Source organism: Platichthys flesus, chromosome 6 (assembly GCF_949316205.1).
Source record: "Platichthys flesus chromosome 6, fPlaFle2.1, whole genome shotgun sequence".
Classification (NCBI taxonomy): Eukaryota; Metazoa; Chordata; class Actinopteri; order Pleuronectiformes; family Pleuronectidae; genus Platichthys; species Platichthys flesus.
Genome location: NC_084950.1, coordinates 19757102 through 19776349, shown reverse-complemented (window position 1 = coordinate 19776349; position 19248 = coordinate 19757102). Strand labels below are relative to the sequence as shown.

At 41.4% G+C, this 19248-nt stretch overlaps 1 protein-coding gene across 3 annotated transcripts in view; it reads left to right on the top strand.

Moving 5' to 3' along the window:
* The first annotated feature begins 4608 nt into the window (after positions 1 to 4608).
* The window catches only part of LOC133954605 (pleckstrin homology domain-containing family A member 7-like), a 114123-nt gene continuing 99483 nt past the window's right edge, over positions 4609 to 19248 (top strand). Inside the window, exons 1-3 of one of the 3 annotated variants that reach the window (XM_062389013.1) lie at positions 4609 to 4743; positions 4873 to 4949; positions 5106 to 5163. In XM_062389013.1, the coding sequence (XP_062244997.1) occupies positions 4661 to 4743; positions 4873 to 4949; positions 5106 to 5163 (218 nt within the window). In that variant the 5' untranslated portion in view covers positions 4609 to 4660. Of the gene's footprint in view, positions 4744 to 4872; positions 4950 to 5105; positions 5164 to 18469; positions 18637 to 19248 lie in introns of those variants that run through there. The other 2 variants (XM_062389014.1, XM_062389015.1) reach the window with 2 other exon arrangements.

The window sequence follows — 19248 nt, the reverse complement described above, 5'->3', positions numbered from 1 at the left end:
CTCCTGACAACATAAACTATCCCACACTTGATGATACATCTGTCAGCAACAGACCGATCTCAGTTTCTGAGATCTACAAAGCCATAACATCAGGGTAAAATGGAAAATCCCTGATGGATGTGCAGTTCAATTTTATTCAGCATCTTCCCATCGAATTTGCCATGAATGATGTACATTGAATCTTTTTTTGGCCAGCTGCCAGAGAAACTTTCTCAAGCTTCCATGTCAACAGAAGCAAACAACACAAGAACTTCCTCGATTCATTATATTTCAAATGTTACCAGAGAGATGTATCTGTTGTTAGATACAGATCTGCACGTGCTTTAAAGTAAATTTACATAGGCTTCCTCGTGTGGAAGTTTGAACAGCAACAGGCACCTGAACACACACACACGCACGCGCACGCACCCACGGACACACACACACACACACACACCACACAACACACGCACACACACTGCAGTACAGTGCTATTGGCTTTGACAGACTAACATGTCAGCCAGGATACTTGACTGCATAAGTCTCTCATTGTTCTCCATTATGTGAGCGCGCTTTATCTTTTCCCACAAATACACTGGTATGGTTGAAAAAAATAAACGTCTCCAGAGCTTTCAGCCGACCTCTACCTGCCCTTTAGCTCACTCTGCCCCAGGAGTTTATTGTGTGGTTGTTGAGGTGCTTCCAAAAACCTCATGCTGCTGACTTAACAAGAGGGAGAGGTTATCAAACACATGCAAAACCAAAGCCACCAGAGAGGGGTACAGGGTGCACTCACTGCTGCTACATGGTCAGGGAGTTTTAGATAAATGGTCAAACTAAGCCTGATGATCGGGAAACTGTGTGTGCTCCAGGGCTCCAGGGAACTGAAGCTCCCTGAGTATCAACGGTCTCTCTGCTCCTTCGCACTGTGTTCCACCTTTTTGGGAAATGACTGTATTTGGCCAGGAAATTCCTGCTGAGCGTGAACTTGACAACAACTCAGGTGAGCTGTTTTTCTTTCAAGTGCAGATTTCAAAATAATAGGTCTGCATGGAAAACGTGTGGGGATGTTGTTGTGAGCACGCCGCCACACGTCTCCTGGATGTGGAGTCCCAGCGGAGGATGAAATTCCAATGAGCTCAGAGTTCCTGATGAGTGACTCAGAACAAACAGTGTTTGACAAACTGACAGAGGCTCTTATTTACCTTAATGAGCCACTGAGGAGAACCTACAATCACCTGTTTGCTGCATGTAAACAGAAGAGCCTCACGGACATACCACTACACTGAGGTTATTGTTGGATACTAGCTTCCCACCGACATATTAGCGTATTTCTACAGTCAGGTGGCTTTAGCTTTACTTTTGGGAAGCAGGCATGTCGTCCATCTTCACATACTGTTATATGCCCTGTCCCAATTCACTCCTCAGCCCTACCACTTGGCCCCAGCCCCTTAGAGTTGTTCCATTTCTCTATGTGATGAAGGGGTAGCGGCCATCTAGCCCTTCAAACATCCCTTCAACCATAGTGTATTAAGGACCCCCGCCCACCCTTACAGAAATTGCAGAATGCTGTACAAACTGACAAAGTAAATCAACATGGTGACCACTGAGGGGTAATGAATAAATGTAGATAGGAAACCCTGCAAAATAACCATGAAAAGATGTATAATTTAGGGGAATATCTTATTTTAGTCCAATATAGCAAATGAAAATGTAATGGAATCGCTGGGACAATCGTTTCTGGAAAATTGCTCCTCACGTCGTCTGAACATGCCTGTAAACAGTCTGAGTGAGAGTAACTACAAACGTTTGCTACTTCTGTTCTCATAGGTTTGAAAGAAATGTCCCCGCTCCTGTTATAAGGTTTTGAGTGCAGGGCAGAGGTTTCTAGGGACAGGACTAATGGTACATTGAAATAACCAACATAAACGTGCTGATTGTGTATCAAAAACTCCATCTTTCCCGTCTGTCCTACAAGTTGTCAGATGTGTCACTATTATAATGTTGGTTGATAATCGGTTGTTTATATAATAACAGTAGTTGATATTGTTTGTCACTATAATAACCTTGGTTGGCTGCTGATGACGTAGCGAGTGGTGTCCTAGTTCCTCTGGGAAGATTTCCTAGCCCTACTCCTTGTGGCTCAGTTTGGAGGAGTCACTCCCAGCTAAGGGCACTTCATATGGAGGGGTAGGGCCAAGGGAGAGGAATTGGCACAGGTCCTAAGCCTTCGTAACCCACAGAGTTGTCATGTAATTGTACAAAATTCAAATATGGTGAATAAAGAGCAGCTCTGTGGACGCTTCCTGAAATGAATCACCACTTATAACTCATGTATTAAACTCCTGACCAAAAGAACTTTGGCCTCTATTTACTACGAAGTTACATCGCTCCTTCCATATAACAAGGGTAATTAGAGTTATAAAGATTAATCATCTGCATCTTTATTTTGAGCTCTGTTTAACTAAGTTAAAGTCAGGGTTTGTTTTAACTGTTTAGTTATTGCAATTCCTGATCCAACATGTAAAGTATGTTGTCATACTTTCTTTATTGTTAAACTTTAAAGGGCTGTACAATTAATAAATTGGAACATATATTACTGTGTGTTCATTTCACAAACGTTTCCTCACGATGTGCCATTTCTCTGAATACTATGTTGATAAATGACTCAAATTAAAACAGAATGACAGTGTCAACACATTTTTACTCCGCGGAGGAATTAAAGGAATTAAACAGGCTCCATCTGTGACCTCATGAAATAGATTTTCACACATACAGCCTTAATATCTCCAGTGGAGAGGCCCTTACTGGGATTCCCCAGCTGATATTATTCTGAGAAATGATTTCATTACAAAAACAGCTCCACCAACACAGCCTCTACAATGAAGTGTCGGAAACAAAAAGACTGACCTGGCTGAGAATCAAAGGACTTCCAAATCAAAGCTTTTCCTGATGAGGTTTCTGACTGTTTGAAGAAAGTATTTAATCTCATAATCAGTCCCCTCCCCTCGCAGTTAAATCATCTAAATATTCAAGTGGTACCCGAACACACATTCAGCACATATTCCCTTCACTTTGCCTGAAAGCTGCCAGAGAAAACACTGGCACAGCATCTCCTCTTCTCATCTCGGTTTTTTCTGTGGATGCAGACTGTAGAGATGCCTTCAAGTGCTGTGGGAAATGGTACAACTTTAAAAGATTTTAAAGTTGCACTCTCGTCATTGATAAGGAAATCGTTTTCAGGTTTCAATATTTCACTGATTGCAACAAAATATTAAATAACTTATTGATGTAGGGTATTTTTCTTGTGGGGACATCATGACTGGTTAATGTGGAATCAAACCACTAACGCTGTCATCTTCACCCATTGTCTTTAAGCTTCAGTGTCAAAAACAAGGGAATTTGAACTAATTGCTCCTCAATGTGCAAAGATGGTAAACCTGATTTCAGATAAAGCATCGTCTCCATGCATCATCTTAGCCATTAAGAGAACCAGTGAACATCCACAAATGAAACACCTTCAGCCTGCACACCTTCAATAACTAATCACATAAATTTTGAAGGAAAAAAATATTAAAACACGCATGTACAGGAGTTTTTTTTAAGAGATTTTGGAAACTTACTGAGGGATTTTCTGTTTACAGTGTCTTGAACCCTTTAGTTGCCTAAAATTGAACGCCTCTCATCACTTGTTGAAATTAACCGGGCAACTGGAGGGCCATTTTAGACATTTTAGCATTCCGGTCTTATATTCTCTTGGCAAAACCTCAACCATTCCATCTGTTCTAAAAATAAGAAATATAAGAAACAAAATATTATATATATTACTTGTACATCAAATATTTTTAAATCACAGACCAGTTTATAATTGTAATCTTAAAGAGGCAGCAATGGTTTGCCAAATTCACACGTCTGCTTTTATTTAACTCGTCAAACTTCACATCTTCATCCTCTTAGAGAGAGGAGAGATGCATTTTTAAGTTGATTTAGGGGAGACAAATAACGGGATGGGTTTTCACAAGTGGCAAAGAACTGTTCTTCTATATGATCTATAGAATATTAAAAAGGATGCTTAACAACCTGCTGCTCTGTAGCTGTTGTTCTTTATGATGTGTTGCCTGGAGGTATGATTTGCTTTTAACTATTGCTCAGGAGTCATGTGTGTAAACTTATCCCCCCTCAACAACACACACTGCCGCTCGGGCGTGCACGTCATGCATCTGCACATGTGTCCACTTAACATACATTCATCTCCTGCTCTTTTTCTTTTTTTCATTGCGGTACGCGTGATATTGTTCATTTGCTTAAATTCACAGGTAGTAATTTTGTTTTCTCCCTGTCAACTTTGCATTTTTCTAATTTTGACCAATTTTAACCGTGTTTAGGTAGAGGATTCGGAATGAGCCCACTGGATGTTCTGACTCCACCTTCATCTCGACCCTTTTTATGAATACTCGTATTTTCTATGTTAAATACATCTAATCGAACGTGCAACAAAAACAAAAACTATATATTGATCCGTTCTCCAGACATTATTCTCCTGCATGTCGGAGTGAGTGAGTGAGTATGAGATGTCCGGGCTTCAGAGCGGTCCCTGAAGGCAGCGCCGGCCCTAGCGGTGATCGCTCCCTGGAGAGTCGATGGAGAGGGAGCGAGGTGAAGCAGGACCTCACACCGGATCATGGCGGCGCCTGTCGGGCGGGACACCTTACCTGAGCACTGGGCGTACGGGGTGTGCGAGGACGGCAGGGTCTTCTTCATCAAGTGAGTGGGGGCAGTGCGACGCTTTACCGCACCGTGTGACGGGAGTTGTTTCCTTCTCGGCGGTGTAACAGGTGTTTTTCTCTCCCCTCTCTCCCTCTCTCCCGACCGCCCCGTGTGTCCGTGCGGCAGCGACGAGACGCGGGCCACCACCTGGCTCCATCCCCGCTCCGCCGAGCCGGTGAACTCCGGACACATGATCCGCTCAGGTAGCTCGCTCCGCGGGGGCCGTTTGACCTCCTGTTTACTTTAGCGTGTTCCTGCTCAGTGTGTCGAACTTCGTGTCGGGCCCATTGCCGCCGGGGGCCGAGCGAGGAAAGAGAAACTTCCCGGTGTCATGAACAAGTGTGCGGCTTTCGTTTCAGATCTGCCACCGGGATGGGAGGAGGGCTTCACGGACGATGGGGCCAGTTTCTTCATAAAGTAAGTGCCGCTCCATCATCACCGCTCTCTGTGGCAGTGCTGCGGTCACCTGCGCATTACTGAAGTTACCGTGCGGCTTAATATGGCTCCTGCCTCTAATTCCCCCGCTGTTAGCAGAGGTAGTGACCGCAGGGACAGTGGATTAATATGGGGTGTGATTTACCTGTTGACCTCAGGACGACCCCTCTGCTCTCTATCAGCTCTGGTTCTCAGATCAGCTGCATAGCTTCTATACTGGAGAGTGTGAACTTCTCTACTGGTGTGCGTGTGAGTTTTTATGTTGGAGTGTGTGAGGTTGTTTACTGGAGTGTGTTAGCCTGTGTACTGGAGTGTGTGAGCCTGTGTACTGGAGTGTGTGAGCTTGTGTACTGGAGTATCAGACTATGATGACAAAGACATTCTGTGGTACCAGTTTGCTTTCACCTTATTCCCTCCTTTGGCTCATTTCCCAGAACTACCTCTGTGAGACACATACTCACACATAACATATGTATACACACTTTCCAGTGTTTACATACGGCAATCGGAGCGACACCGGGTGTGTGAGGCTGATAACTTACCAACGTTTGAGGAAGTATTTGGTGATACTCTTCTGTTGATTATTTCATTATCAATTAACCTCCTAATAAAATGTGTTTTCCATTCTCATAACTTATGTTAACTACTGTTCACAAAACAACAAGACTAAGTCTAAATACGAGAGCGCTTTATCATCATATCTCGGAGACAATATCTTACCACCCTACCTGAGACTCTATGCCTGTCATGACACATTTGTGGAACATTTCCATAAGCTCTTTATTACTTTCTTATATCAACTTGCACTTGATCTCATCGGGGTCCTTATTCTTGCCTGCTGTATTGGTGCATGTTGGACGTTGCATGTTCTCCCTGTCTGCAGAGGTTGTCTCTGGGTACTGCAGCGCCTCCAGTCCACAGATTAGGTTAATTCTAGACAATTGCCCGTAGGTGTGAATGCGAGCATCAAGTTTGTCTGTGATAGACTGGTGACCGTCCAGGGTGTACCCCGCCTCTCGCCCAATGTCAGCTGGGATCCACTCTGGCAATCGTCAATGGACAAATGCTTTATAGATACGCTTGGATGGATGTATGCATTGCATCGTGGTCTAAAAGCTTAGTCTACATTTTTTCTGTACTCTTCCAGGGATTTTTCACTTTTGGATGATGTATTTATTCATCAATATATTCATATATCTGGGTCTTGATTAGATTATGTTTGATAAATCACCAGACATTGTCATCAGCCCTTGATAATCATGTCATTTCGGATGAGAAATCTTTCTGAGGCACTGACGAAGCAGATCCGTTATCTCTGGTGGCCCATAAAGTTGTCTTGTCTGGTGCTATGGTTTTATTGTTTGCCAAAGGTTCATGTATCCAAATGCTTTATTGAATATAATCATGTGCTATGTGAAAAGCAATCAAATGCCGAGCAGCATAGAGGCACATGTGCACAGATTAGTCCTCTGAATCCAATATTTTTCCAGGAACATATTTTGGCTCAGCCATGCCTCAGCATACCCTTCTTACTTTCATGTTTTTTTTCTTCCTGTGTGTGGGTTTGCGTCTAAGACTCCATGGTGGATGGCTGATTTCTCTGCATGTTGAATATTCATGTCTTTTCTTTCTAAAGCCTATGTCAGATGGAAATTTGACGGTAATCACTGTGTAATCGGCTGTTTTAAGGCACTGCTGCTGTGTTAGGATGGAGGAGGTGACAGTCATTGAGGGCAAAGATCAGTTGTGTTGCTGTTGATGGCTCATGCTTCAGTACAGAGGTTTTTCTTTTCAGATTTGGAGTAAATGTTGTCAAACTTCTGGCTTATTATAAGTATCTTGTTGTGTTAGATGTTGTTAATTAGAATTCTTCAATCAGATTTGATTTGCCGTTGTGTTTTTGCAGTGATGTGAATGTGTGTGTGTGTCGTTTTACTGTTACTCAATGAAAAACGCATAAAACTGGCAATTACTGTGTTTTTGAATGTCTGTCTGGTTTAAGATGTCCTTTAACAGAGAAATCCTGCCACATATTCAGGACTGTAATTGGCCTTCAGGCTCTCACCAGGCAGTTGTTGCTTTGTCACTTGTGATGTTTTTTTGGCTGGAAATCTGTGTAGCATTTTTGCATAATACATTATAAATTCATTTTCAGACTTAATTATTTTTTGTAAACAAACCACATTGTGATACAGCCATGTGCTATGTTATGTCTATTTTGGTTATTTACACCATCAGGTGACCGAGACCTCAACAGGGGGGTCCCAAAAGACAGAAAAGTGACCTTTTCCATAACATTTTCTACAATAGTGAAACGACAGGTTCACTAATGAAATTCAAGGGTGAAATCCATCTCAACCTTCCATAAAAATAAATTGAAACATCCATCTGAAGATAATATTTTATCAATGTTGAGTTCACCAAATCAAGCAGGTACTTTCCAAAGATAATGTCTTTCTAGAATTAAATAATCTTTTTGTTATGTCATCCATTCACAAGGAAGACAAAAATAGGTAATTAAGGGAATTATTTTAATTGCCCAAATCAAAGTTAATTATTCAATTAGTGGTTTCAGGGAATATAGCCGACAATTTTGATCACAGTTTGGCTCTGTTTCATACCTGATTACCTCCACCTAGGAGGTCTTGTTTTCACCTCTGTCTGTTGTTTGTCAGTAGGATCATGCAAAAAACTACTGTGGATTTCTGTGAAACTTGGTGGAAGGATTGGCAAAAAGAACCCCATTCAATTGTGGTGTGGATTTAGATCTTCGAGTACTGGGTCAAAGATCAAAGTTCTCAACATATTCATTTAAAAATAAAGATACAAGATATATCAATCAACCAAATTTGATTTGTGTAACCCATATTCACAAATCACAATTTGGCTCATGGGCTTTAACGAGGTGTGACATCCTCTTCCCTTAACCCTTAACAAGAGTCAGGAAACGCTACAAAAACAAACTTTTTACAGGGTAAAAGAACGTAGGAGACCAGCTGTCCTTTTTTAAATTAGCATCCGTAACTGTTTTTCTTTTGTCTGGATAATGTGGTTGCCTGTATTTTTCTAAATGACAGTTTGCTCCTCGTTGTGAAATCTACGGAGAAAAGGCGCTGAGATCCTGATGGACAAACCTTGGTTGACTTACCGAGTTGATACCAGCGTTGTGTGACAGCTTAGCCTGATTGCGATTGTTAGGTTAAGTTCACCTTGATATCACAAAGATATCCTGGGTATGTGTTGTACTTTTGTCATAGTACAGGCCTCTGGAGCTAGCGAGGAACAGATTCAGGAGCACTGGTCTGTAGAGGTTAGCCTTTAGCCCAAGCTTTAGCCAAACCTTTAGCTTAGTGAATAGCCCGGCTAGCTTTCCCTGCTTCTGTTTCCTCTCCCTCCACCTAAACAGAGACCTTTTCCAGCAACCAGCATTCAAAATAGTTTATAGAAAAAGCCGATTTTCTCCCAGATTTCCTCTTGCACTGTTGTAGTTCATAAAGTGGCAGTAATATTAAAATAAGGCCATTTCATAACCAGTTAAAAACTCCTTGTAGGGGCTTTAATTATTAATACTGGCTCCAATGATATATAGTGCATTCTGAAAGTATTCAGGTCCCATTGTCTTTTTAAATTTTGCAGCTTTATCATCCACTAAGTATCACATAATGACAAAGTGAAAAGTACCTTTTACACTGAAAAGTATTTTTAACAGTTTAACAAAAATGGAAAACCTAAAAGATGGTTTATAATGCACTTATATATGTTTATTTATTATGATCATATTAATATAAAAATGGAAAACCTGGACTAATGGGTTTTTAATCTGCAACACACACAGCTCAAACCTGAAGTGATGTTGACTTTTGTTGTCTGACATTCTGAATTCATATATGATTCGCATTAGGGTTTTGTAATCTAGCAAATTCATACTGACCTGGACCACTAGTTAAAGAATGTAGGGAACAATATGTTAATCTTACATCTTGATTTCTGTCTTAACTTTTGCTTCATGTCTTCTTTCAGAAATGTCAGGTAAGAAAGAAAAACTAGAGCAAGGACAGGACTGTGTCATATCTTAGGCTCAGTTGGACAAGTTTGTTTTCTGTACCCTTCTCCAAACTTTAAATGGTCTTATGAATGGTATTTCTTATAACAGGAATAACAAGGGGAAATTATAACAACCCTGAAATGCAATATCCTATTCACATCAAAGGGCTACTATTTATCTACAGGCCATGTTTATATAACAGCCCCCCAGGGCTCCAGCACTGTCTGCTCTGGAGCCTCCTCTATCCTAAGTATGTTTTTCATGCTTTTATTACTTGCAACGAGGACAGCACAGCTCCCCCCGTGTGTCTATGTGTTTGTTTCGTTGTCTTTGCAGTTTGCACACTCACAGAGTTCTTGGAAGCAAATCAATGTGAGAAAAGAAGCTCAGTTTGATTCCCTTCTCAGCACAGTATCTATTTAACAGCAGAGTGGGAAAGGATTCTCTGATTTATCATTTCTAATCCCGCTTAAAGAAAGATCTTAAGGGCTCATTGGCTGTTAGAACAAGACTTGGTCTAAATCTGTAAAACTGAGGACCTTGTTGGCTGTAAAATAGTAAGAGGTTAATCTGCGTATTTGTGTCATAATTGACTATGTTTACCTGGACATTGCATGAACTATTCCAACTATCGATCATATTCTGAATAAGGTAGTTGCTTTTGGTTTTGCCATCTTGTTTACACCTGTCATATGGTGAGGAATAGTTTGCTGATCAATTGTTTCAATTATTTTCTCTTTTGTCTTACTATTTTCCTTCAGAGATGATTCAGAGGAAAATGTGTTTTTCAGTAATAATAATTGAGAATGAATACATATCAGCCTGGAGGCCCATTTCCTGTTACAAACACGACGCCATGTGTTCTCGGCTTCAAAGAAGGTGGCTCCATAACTTCAGAGCTAAACTACTCTCGCTAGATAGCTGTTATCTTTAATCAATGGAAATAAATTACTGCAAGGCAAACATAGCTGATCGATCAGACAGACCCCAACATGGAACATGTCCTTTGCTGTGTTATTTGGCCTCAGTATGTTGTCACTGAACCTTAGTTTGTCAGAAGGCATTTCTTTTAGTTCAGGGAAGGGGTGGATGTGCTCCACAGAAACATCTTTTCTTCCGTTCTCTGCCTGGGCTTGCTTTAATAAACCCCTTCATATGGCCCTAAGGACAAGTGTGGTGTATTTGTTTAGTTTGTTTGACAACTTCTACAACTGCGGCTTAACCCTCACATACCTCTCCTCAGATGTATAAGATGTGTGTTTGTATATGAATGTTCCAACTCTTTCACTCTTTGTGTTTGTTCACACTCGTATACATAGACACAAACAGACATGGTGTGTGTGTGGTTGTGCCTTCCCTCCGTGGGGCTTCTGGATGGGTCCTCCTGCTCCTAGTCCTGCAACCACTCCCAGCAGAGGGCTCCTGGGACAGGGAGATGGGGAGCAGAGCCGATCAGATCCAAGGAGGATCAAACCTTGCGCAGGAACGTCTGCATGGCTGCCTGCGCTGAAAGGAATTGAAGGAGGCAGGAGGGAGAGGAAAAAACACACACCCATACACACAGTAATGCAGAAATTGAGAGAGATGTGATGCCTGTTGGTGGTAGAAGACAGGTGGTTCAGTCCCACAGGCCTCAGCCCTGTCCTCAGTCATTATCCTGCTCTGGGTCAGAAACACAGTTACTCTCTACTTCTTACTAACATTAGTTGGTGATTCAGATTTCACTTTGTTGTCGTGCCTTAAATAAGTTGTCACGCATTAATCAGTCCAAAACTTAATGAATTGCCAACTGTTGTAAAAATTGATTGATGGTTTCAAGGTTCTTTTCAAGCAAATATGTCAAACATGGTTTGGTTTCTGGCTTCTCAGATGTGAAGTCTTGCTTCTTCTCTCAGTTTTCTTATTAATGACTGTAAATCAGTGATTGATTGTTGTGGAGAAATCCGTTGAGGCTTTGGGATATTTTTGTGGACATTCCTCATTACTCTGTGACATTTTTTCGGACAAATTACTTATATAATTAATTAATCTTAGTCTCAGGGCTAAACTTTGTTGAAGCAGAATCCACAGGAGCAGATTGGAGGCATGTGATGTTTTTTTCTGTTTTATTACATCTGAAGTTTAGGTGACCTTTGACCTCAATGTATTGGATTCTGCTGCAGCAAAGTTTACCCCTGAGACTCCAGAAGTGTTTTGTGGACTCAAACACCCCCATAGGCTAATACCTCTGGGGGCAGTGGCAAATATCTGTTGGAATGTTTTAAACCAGTAACACAATTAAACCAGTTGATGGGTGTATGTCTTGATACGTATACCAACCAAATAACTAGTGTGGAGTCGCTTTTTATTTGCTCACCTCCGGTTCTTTATTAAAATCTTAAGTATTCCTGCAGCTCATATTAGTTTATACTGAATGACTAAGTAGTGTGCAGATGTGCAGGGGTAGTGCTCTTGGCAGAAAGCTGAAATTGGTTGTGCAGTGATTTGAACGCTGAATGACTGGCAGCGCAAGCACAATGATGGTATCACCAAGCTGTGACAAAGGAGCTTATCTCAAAGTAGGTTACATTAATGTCATGAGCATGGCCCTGCAAGATTCAACCCCCTTCGAGTCTCTGTCATACTGACTGGAGATACCATCAAGACGGCAGATGACTTTGTTAAACCTTTAAAGGGTTTGCTGAGCTGTATGCTTTGTCTCAGCAGTGTGAGAGCTCACTTTATTTGGCAGTGACATGCATTCAGTCCTTGAAACCGACTCGCCTGTACGAGGGGAAAAGGGCATGTCTTTCAATATGAGAAAATACAGTGGGTGGCTGCTTCTTAGTCTCTCACTGCTTATGTAGGAAAGCACTGAATTACAATATCATGAACCTTGTAAGGAACTCTCAGGAAAATGTCCCTGGGAAGATGGTGTATAACGGATGTGAGCTGAGCCATTGAATAACGGCTATTTTTTCTTTTTCAAGTCTTGGTTTTGGATAAGAGGTGATGACGTGAACTCGACACTGAATGGACCTCAGTATAGACTTGTAAAGAGAAGGCCATGCTGCTGCTGTACCTGAGCGGCTGCTATGAGGCCTTCCTGCTCACACAGAAAGGGCAATTTTATAAAAATGGTTTTCCAGGATTTTCTTTTCTTTTTTTGTGAACCTTCATCGGTTATATTAACCGATGGATCATATTAAAGGCGTAAGAACACAGGGTCGGTTTGTGCTCGCCGTCTGATGCCTCTTTGTGCTCAACTCAAAAAGAGGCTTTGTTTTGCGGTGGAGCCATGGCTAAACCAAAGAACCAACAGTTCCCTGGCAGACAAATAAAGGCTGGAAAAGAAAGCTTTGTCAACAATAGCTTTTCTGTTGTTTTGATTGGTCGAAGGTGCTAAGCAGTTTCCGTGTTTGCTTTCGCAGCAGCAGGAAAGTTACAGATTATTTCTTGTAAATGTCAACCCAAGGACAGTGTTTATATTCAATGTTGTGTTCACTGGCTGTTCTCCATACTTAATGATGTTCCCGCCAGATATTTGCTTCCAACACCTGCTTCTCTACAAAAGACCCTGTTCAGCAACTTGTACCAGGATGTATTTAGCTTTTTGGGAACGTGCTTTTCCTTCTTAACTGTCATTCAGCGCACTTTCGATTGCGAGTAAATCAGTAACTTCCAGAGGTGTTGGGTAAATCATTTCCTCACTCTCCCCTGGCTCCATATCTTTTGTTCCCACACATCGTAAGGCATTTATTTAAACATCCTCAGTAGTAAAACAAAATGGAAGAATTTCCTTGGAAGGTTTAAAATGCACAATATGTTTATTTTTCTGTCTCTCGTGGTCTCTAATCAGAACAACAACAAAAAGAAGAGTTTAGTTACGTTGAGAAGAAGTGTTGAATCATGGGAGTTGTCTTCACCACTCTTGTCATTGCAGTCGGTTTAGGATTCCCTCAGTGTCAGTCGTTAAGGTTTTTTTTAATTTCAGCTTAATTATCCACTCTGAGGTGTCCTCCTCCCTGAAGCAAATGGACCAGGTAATTAAAACAGGTACATATAACAGCATCCCCGAGGGTCTGCGAGCTGAGCTGCAGCTCACAGTTGCTCAGCTTGTTTCTCTGATAAGTTATGATCCAGCCATTCAGGAGGTTTTTATATGGAGCTGAATTGAGGTCTCCTCCCCTCCAAATCCAACAATGGTGGATAAAGTTGTTTCATATTAAAAAAGTGTTGTTTTAATCCCAAACTGGGCCTTGAAAATATATATATAATTAAATATGTAGCTTGACACTGAATAAAAAGTACATTTTGACCGTTGCTGGCAGACAAGCACTATATACCAACTCGTAAAAAATGGATATGAAACCATGGACAGATGATCAGATAAAACAGACCCTTACTTTGATAAAACATTATTGGGCCCACCTCGGTTTGAAAGTTGCTGGAAACATTTAGATTAATTAAAAACACAACTTAGCAACAAATATCATGGAGGTCAAGTTTCAATGCAGAAAGATTATGTTTTAAGCATCACCTGTTGGGTCTCTTGTGTGTCAGGTGATGCATAAGAGTCACTTGACACGTTCGTCCTGTGCGGTTTGAACTGCTGGTCTCAGCCAGCGGTTCACATAGTGTGTGAGTGTGTGTGTGTGTGTTTGTCATATAATTTAGATTACAGCTCAAAAGACGCATCTAAGTGTGCAGTGTCTCTTTCATGAAACAGACGGATTATGAACCACAGCTGTGGATTGATGTTATTCTAGCTCTGTTTCCATTTGTCTTGATAGAAAGAGTTCCACCCCTCTTTGACTTTTACTTGGCAAACACCAAAGGAGTAAACACTCTGCAGTAAAGTTGGCTCATGAGTGGAGTGAATATTTGATGTTTGTTCACTTCAGAAGATGAGAGAAAGTAGAAGATATATGGGAATCGGGGTATTTCTGAAATAAGATGAGTAAATTTCCATCAGATCTACGATCTTTCCCCTGAGATAGCATCCATCGGCTGATAGAGCATCTCTGTCTTGCTTTCTCCTCAAAACTCTGCTTCAAACACACTGCCTTTCTGTCAATAGCTGATCATCTCTGTTTTTTTTACAAGGTATGTCTTGCTGGGACTTCACCTCCTGACTTTCACTTTCATTCTAATGAATTTTCTTTATTTCTCTCTGACATGGTAAAAGACCTTGAGACAGTTAGAGAGGCTTTATTCCAGTCATTCCCAAAAGCCAGGACAAGGATTTTAATGTACAGCCTAGTTGATAATCAATCAACACAGAGTTGAGTTTATAGAATAGAAACTGCTTGACTTGAAGGAGTTTTTTTCTCCTTCCACTTTACATCTCTATCAGTTTAATTTAAGGCACACATTGTGCATTATCGAAGTGATTTGTTTTATGTTTTTTGATGAATGCTGCTATGTTGTTAGAATTTATAATTGTTTCTTCCCATTGGAAAGAATCAGTCTGGGAGGACACACCATAGCTTGTTGGGTTTCAGCTTCAGATTAAACAAATGAGATGTGTTAGTTATCAACCTCTTAAATGAGCTTTGCAGCAAAGGTTTGCTAACGTAAGCTATCAACCCCTAGCTCCAGCTCCTCTATAAGCTAGCCTATTGATCTGTTCATTGTTAACAAATTAGCTAATAAGCATATTTTCTAAAATGTTGATATATTCCTTTTAAAAGGCAACAAGTACATTTTTATTTGTACTTTTTATTATTATCAAATATCTATTTTCTTCTCCACTTTTTCAATGTCAAATAAAAAAAAAGTTCCTGTAAGTTTTGTTTTAATTAGATTAACCAAAATAACTAGGTGAAACGTCTTGATGACACCTGAGACTGACTTGCAATTGGTTTCAGATATTTTTGCTTTATTTGTGCACAATGGGAGGAAGTGGAGATGCGGCATCCATCTTTATTTACAGTCTAAGTTTCACTCCATCAGACCGTGTTAAACGATGATGTTTCGTACACACTGACTTTAAAATTATATGTGTCCTAACAAAGCATCTCCCTGTGGTAGGTGGATTTCATCACGCCTGTCACTGAACTCTTTCCATACTCTTAAAACTGAAGTAATATTTTGGGAGATTATTCTCCCCGTTGTCTCCCTCTTCCTCTTTTCCTCCTCCCACTGTTACAGATGCAAGGATTACGCTTTGGGGTCATTTTAGTCCACCGCATGGCGCTATGTGTGCTCAATAGCATTACTGAAGGGATTCTGAAAATGGATGTTTTGAATATTTAACCTTGCCCTGCGGTGGTATTAATCCACAGATTATCACAGAGGATCTGAGTCCAACACAGATCTGTCTGGCTGATATGCTGGTTATCATGATGCCCTCTGAGAATAAACAGGACTGACAGAAATAACTAAAGCAGGGCAGAGAACTTCACATAAAGGTATCGTGCCGCTACCAGTTGTTTTTTTAAGACGTGGTTTGGTACCAAACAAATAACCGCTCAAATCCAAACAGTTAATCAGAAAGTATTTAGGAGCCTTCATCCGAGAGCTCATGAGTGTGATATTAAAAAGAAACAAACTGATTAATTTGCATTGGAACAGTTTAGAAATGACATCTCAATAAGAAACACCTGCTCATATAAACGGATTACTTACAACCCCATGATGAGAAATGATGTCATCCATCTGTTCATCCACCCCATCCTTTCATCCTTGTTATCCATCCATCAATCCAACCGTCCCTTCCTTCCTTCCTTCCTTCCTTCCTTCCTTCCTTCCTTCCTTCCTTCCTTCCTTCCTTCCTTCTTGTTCCCTCACTCCCTTGCTGACAGGATATTCCCTGGCCCAATGGGATATGCATCCTTTCAATGAAGTTCTGGGTGTAATCCTTTCTTATTTCTGAAGGTCACATTGAGATAAAATACCTCTTCTCCTGGGAGTCCTGGACTTGGCCTCTGTGAGCTCCTAATGACAAAAGTGGAAAACGACGTACAGCTTGGTGTTAAATTAAAAATCCTGTAGAGATCATCATAAAGCGATCATTTTCTTGTTCTGAACACTCTTCAACTACTCTCTAATGCTTCTCTCGGGCACAATCAGTGAATAATTGTTCAAAGTTCAAAAGGTCTCAAGAAACATAAAAAGGGAAGAGCACTTCAGATATTTTGCAAGTCAAGTGTCTGTGACAAAATGTTCTTCAAATAAATATCATTCCGGTACACCCATACTCACAAAGATCATCTGTTAAAATGTCAACCACGTCATAGAAAATATGGATTGGTGTGCCCAGCAACCTTCTTTCTGTTGATAGCGCGGGAACAGCTGCACCTGATTTCCTGCAGGTCAAAAGTAGAAAGCAGAGTTATGCTTGTATTGCCTCTCACTGCACTTTATCAACAGTTGTTTTACATTTCAGGGAACATTTAACCACCCACTGCTTCCTGTTCACTCAATATCAGTCTTCATGTTTTATTTAAACTTGTAAAAGGGGGATTGTGAGAGATGGTCTGATAGGTACGAGTAGCTCGGTTTTAGGTCTGTGGAAAACTGTGAACTCAAACATAAAGACGGCGACAGTGTTTCCTCTAAGATTTGTTTTTAGCAGCGGGAGTAGAACGACCAGTCCCCCTTAAATCATGAGCTTTCTTTTTGAGGTATTTAAGCATCCGACATGTCTTTGCTGTGTGTGGATGGCAGTCTTGATCTTTCCTTGGTCTCTGATTGCTGTTTTTGAGGGCATCTGCCTCAGCATATGCCATTTTCTTTTGGTGTTCCTGTTACTCCTGACTTCATTTGGCAATTATGGAGCCTATACAACCTTTCTGAAGCGCTACCTTTGTATGAGGATTTTATTTCCTCTAATCAGGTGTAATTTTTCTGTAAAGCTTGAACAATCATTGCAACATCTCACCCTCTCGCAATTCTCAAAGGAATGAAGTCACCTCTGCGTTGCACACCGGCTGCTCTCTTTTATTCTGTTTTCTTCTCCATTATTAGATTTTCCTCTGGTTCAATCCCCCCCCCCCCCCTTATATCCTGTTCTCAAAAAAGCAGCAAAGTTGCAACACTTGTGAATAGAAGTCACACTATGAGCAATGAGCATGCGACAGGCTCACAGTTCATAGAGGAAGCGTGGCAGTAAACAAGTCAGCATGATCTCTCTTGGGCAGCTGGCTCTGACCATGGGGACTTAAATACATGATGAAAAATGTATTTTTGACATCTAAACTGTTTTTGCTGCCAGAATGCAACGTGCCCTCAGTTTCACCTTTGGGCAAACCAAGCATGGCTGAATCAAATGCTTATATCAAAATCTCTCATAATGTAGTCCTAGATGTTTTTATAAATAGAAAGGGCTGTGCAATAATCCATTTTAAGAATTTGCAGAGGAAGTTGAAAGCAGTTTTAAATAACACATGATCAGAAACTCAAAATCCATTTAGCAAAGAGGTGTTTTTTCATGTTAAATGTGTTCAGTGGCGTACTAGTATTCTCCATCAAAAGACTGCACACATGCTTTTAAAACAATAAACTTCAGAAATGGGAGAAATGCATGACATTTTGAGCCCACAAAGGGAAACATTTCCCAGAGGCTGTCTGCACTCGTTGAATTTCTCCACACGACAAGCCCACTCATCTCTCCAGTGTAGGACCAACTCCTCTTGCTTTTCTCTGCATGACTGTCGTCTGCGAACTAGGCGAAAAGCTTTGGATGGGAAAGTGTAGGGGGGGTCCAGCTGTGTTCCACACTGAGCAGAAGGACAGACACAAAGGAGGGATTGAAGGACACTGGTGCAATCAGGGAGTGAGAGAAACAACAAGATGGTTGATACAATGTTGTGGCCCTCAGAGTCCGGCTGGTCGTGGGAGACAGTAGCTTTTTTGTCAAAGGAAGGAAGGAGGGTGAGACTGCCCGGGCCACGCCACCACAACATTAGCAGTTTGGAGAGGGAGAAATCATGTGAGGAGCACTGGGGAAGGTCGGAGACAAAAGGGACAGTGGTGATGACACTTGAAAGGACACAGTGAGAGTGAGAGGAGCATGAAGAGACAAGAGAGACATGTTTGAATATCTGAAAACATCGAAAGAGAGCGCCGCTCTTGCCCTTCTCAGTGACTTTTCATTGAAATCATCCTATTTGTCAAATTTGGGAGAAACGGCCGTAGACAGCACGACATCCACAAGAGATGAAAAACGGTGAAAAGGGAAACCATATCAAGAGAACCCAGCTACTACAAGTGAGCGAGGATTCAGAGGGATAAAGCCTCTAATCATCCGTAAAAGGGGTCCATTGTTGTGGAACGATGGGTACCTGCTGCAGTCGTGACCCTACGAAGGAGGCTGGTCACGAGCTGGTTCCCATCAAACGCCACGCCGTCTGGCCAAGGACGGCCAAGGTGGTCACTAACGTCCACGAGCATGAGTTCTCCACGTGGGATCTGACATGTGACGCAAGGTAAGCCCACCGTAAAATACTCTTCCTCAACTCAGAATGGTTGAGGTGCTGATGTCTCTGGGGGCAAAGTGTCTGTTTGATCAGAGATTGAGATTCTTCATTTGTTTTCAGTTTGTTTCTGGGTGAAGCACAGTCCCCTTGCTGTTGACACAAAATAAAACAAGCTGCGTGTGATGTAGTTTGTCAGCTGTATGCGGTTGTAGCGGAACTCATGGGACACACACTGTTCAAGCTGCATCTGTTACATATCTCCAAGTGTACACAAGTGAATGTATACATACACAAACACACTGAGTGCCAGTTGTGGTTGTGTCTGACATGGAAGGGCTTTACTGTAAACACACTGATTTCCAGCTGAATGCAAACACAAGATTAATTCAGCCCGACATGTGGTGTATGACAGCTTTACTCACACGCTCAGCACTTTCCTCAGCCTCTCTTGGCTGCTCAGATCATAAAAATGGTGGATTTCCTCCTGCTGTCATACAAGCAAGTGAAACAGGGAGGACAGAGAAGGGATGTAGGCCTACTGTCCGAGAAATGATTTACTAGTACTATAATAATCCCCCATTTTCTTGCAGAAACAGTTGTGGCTGAGTTCTTAAACCCAGA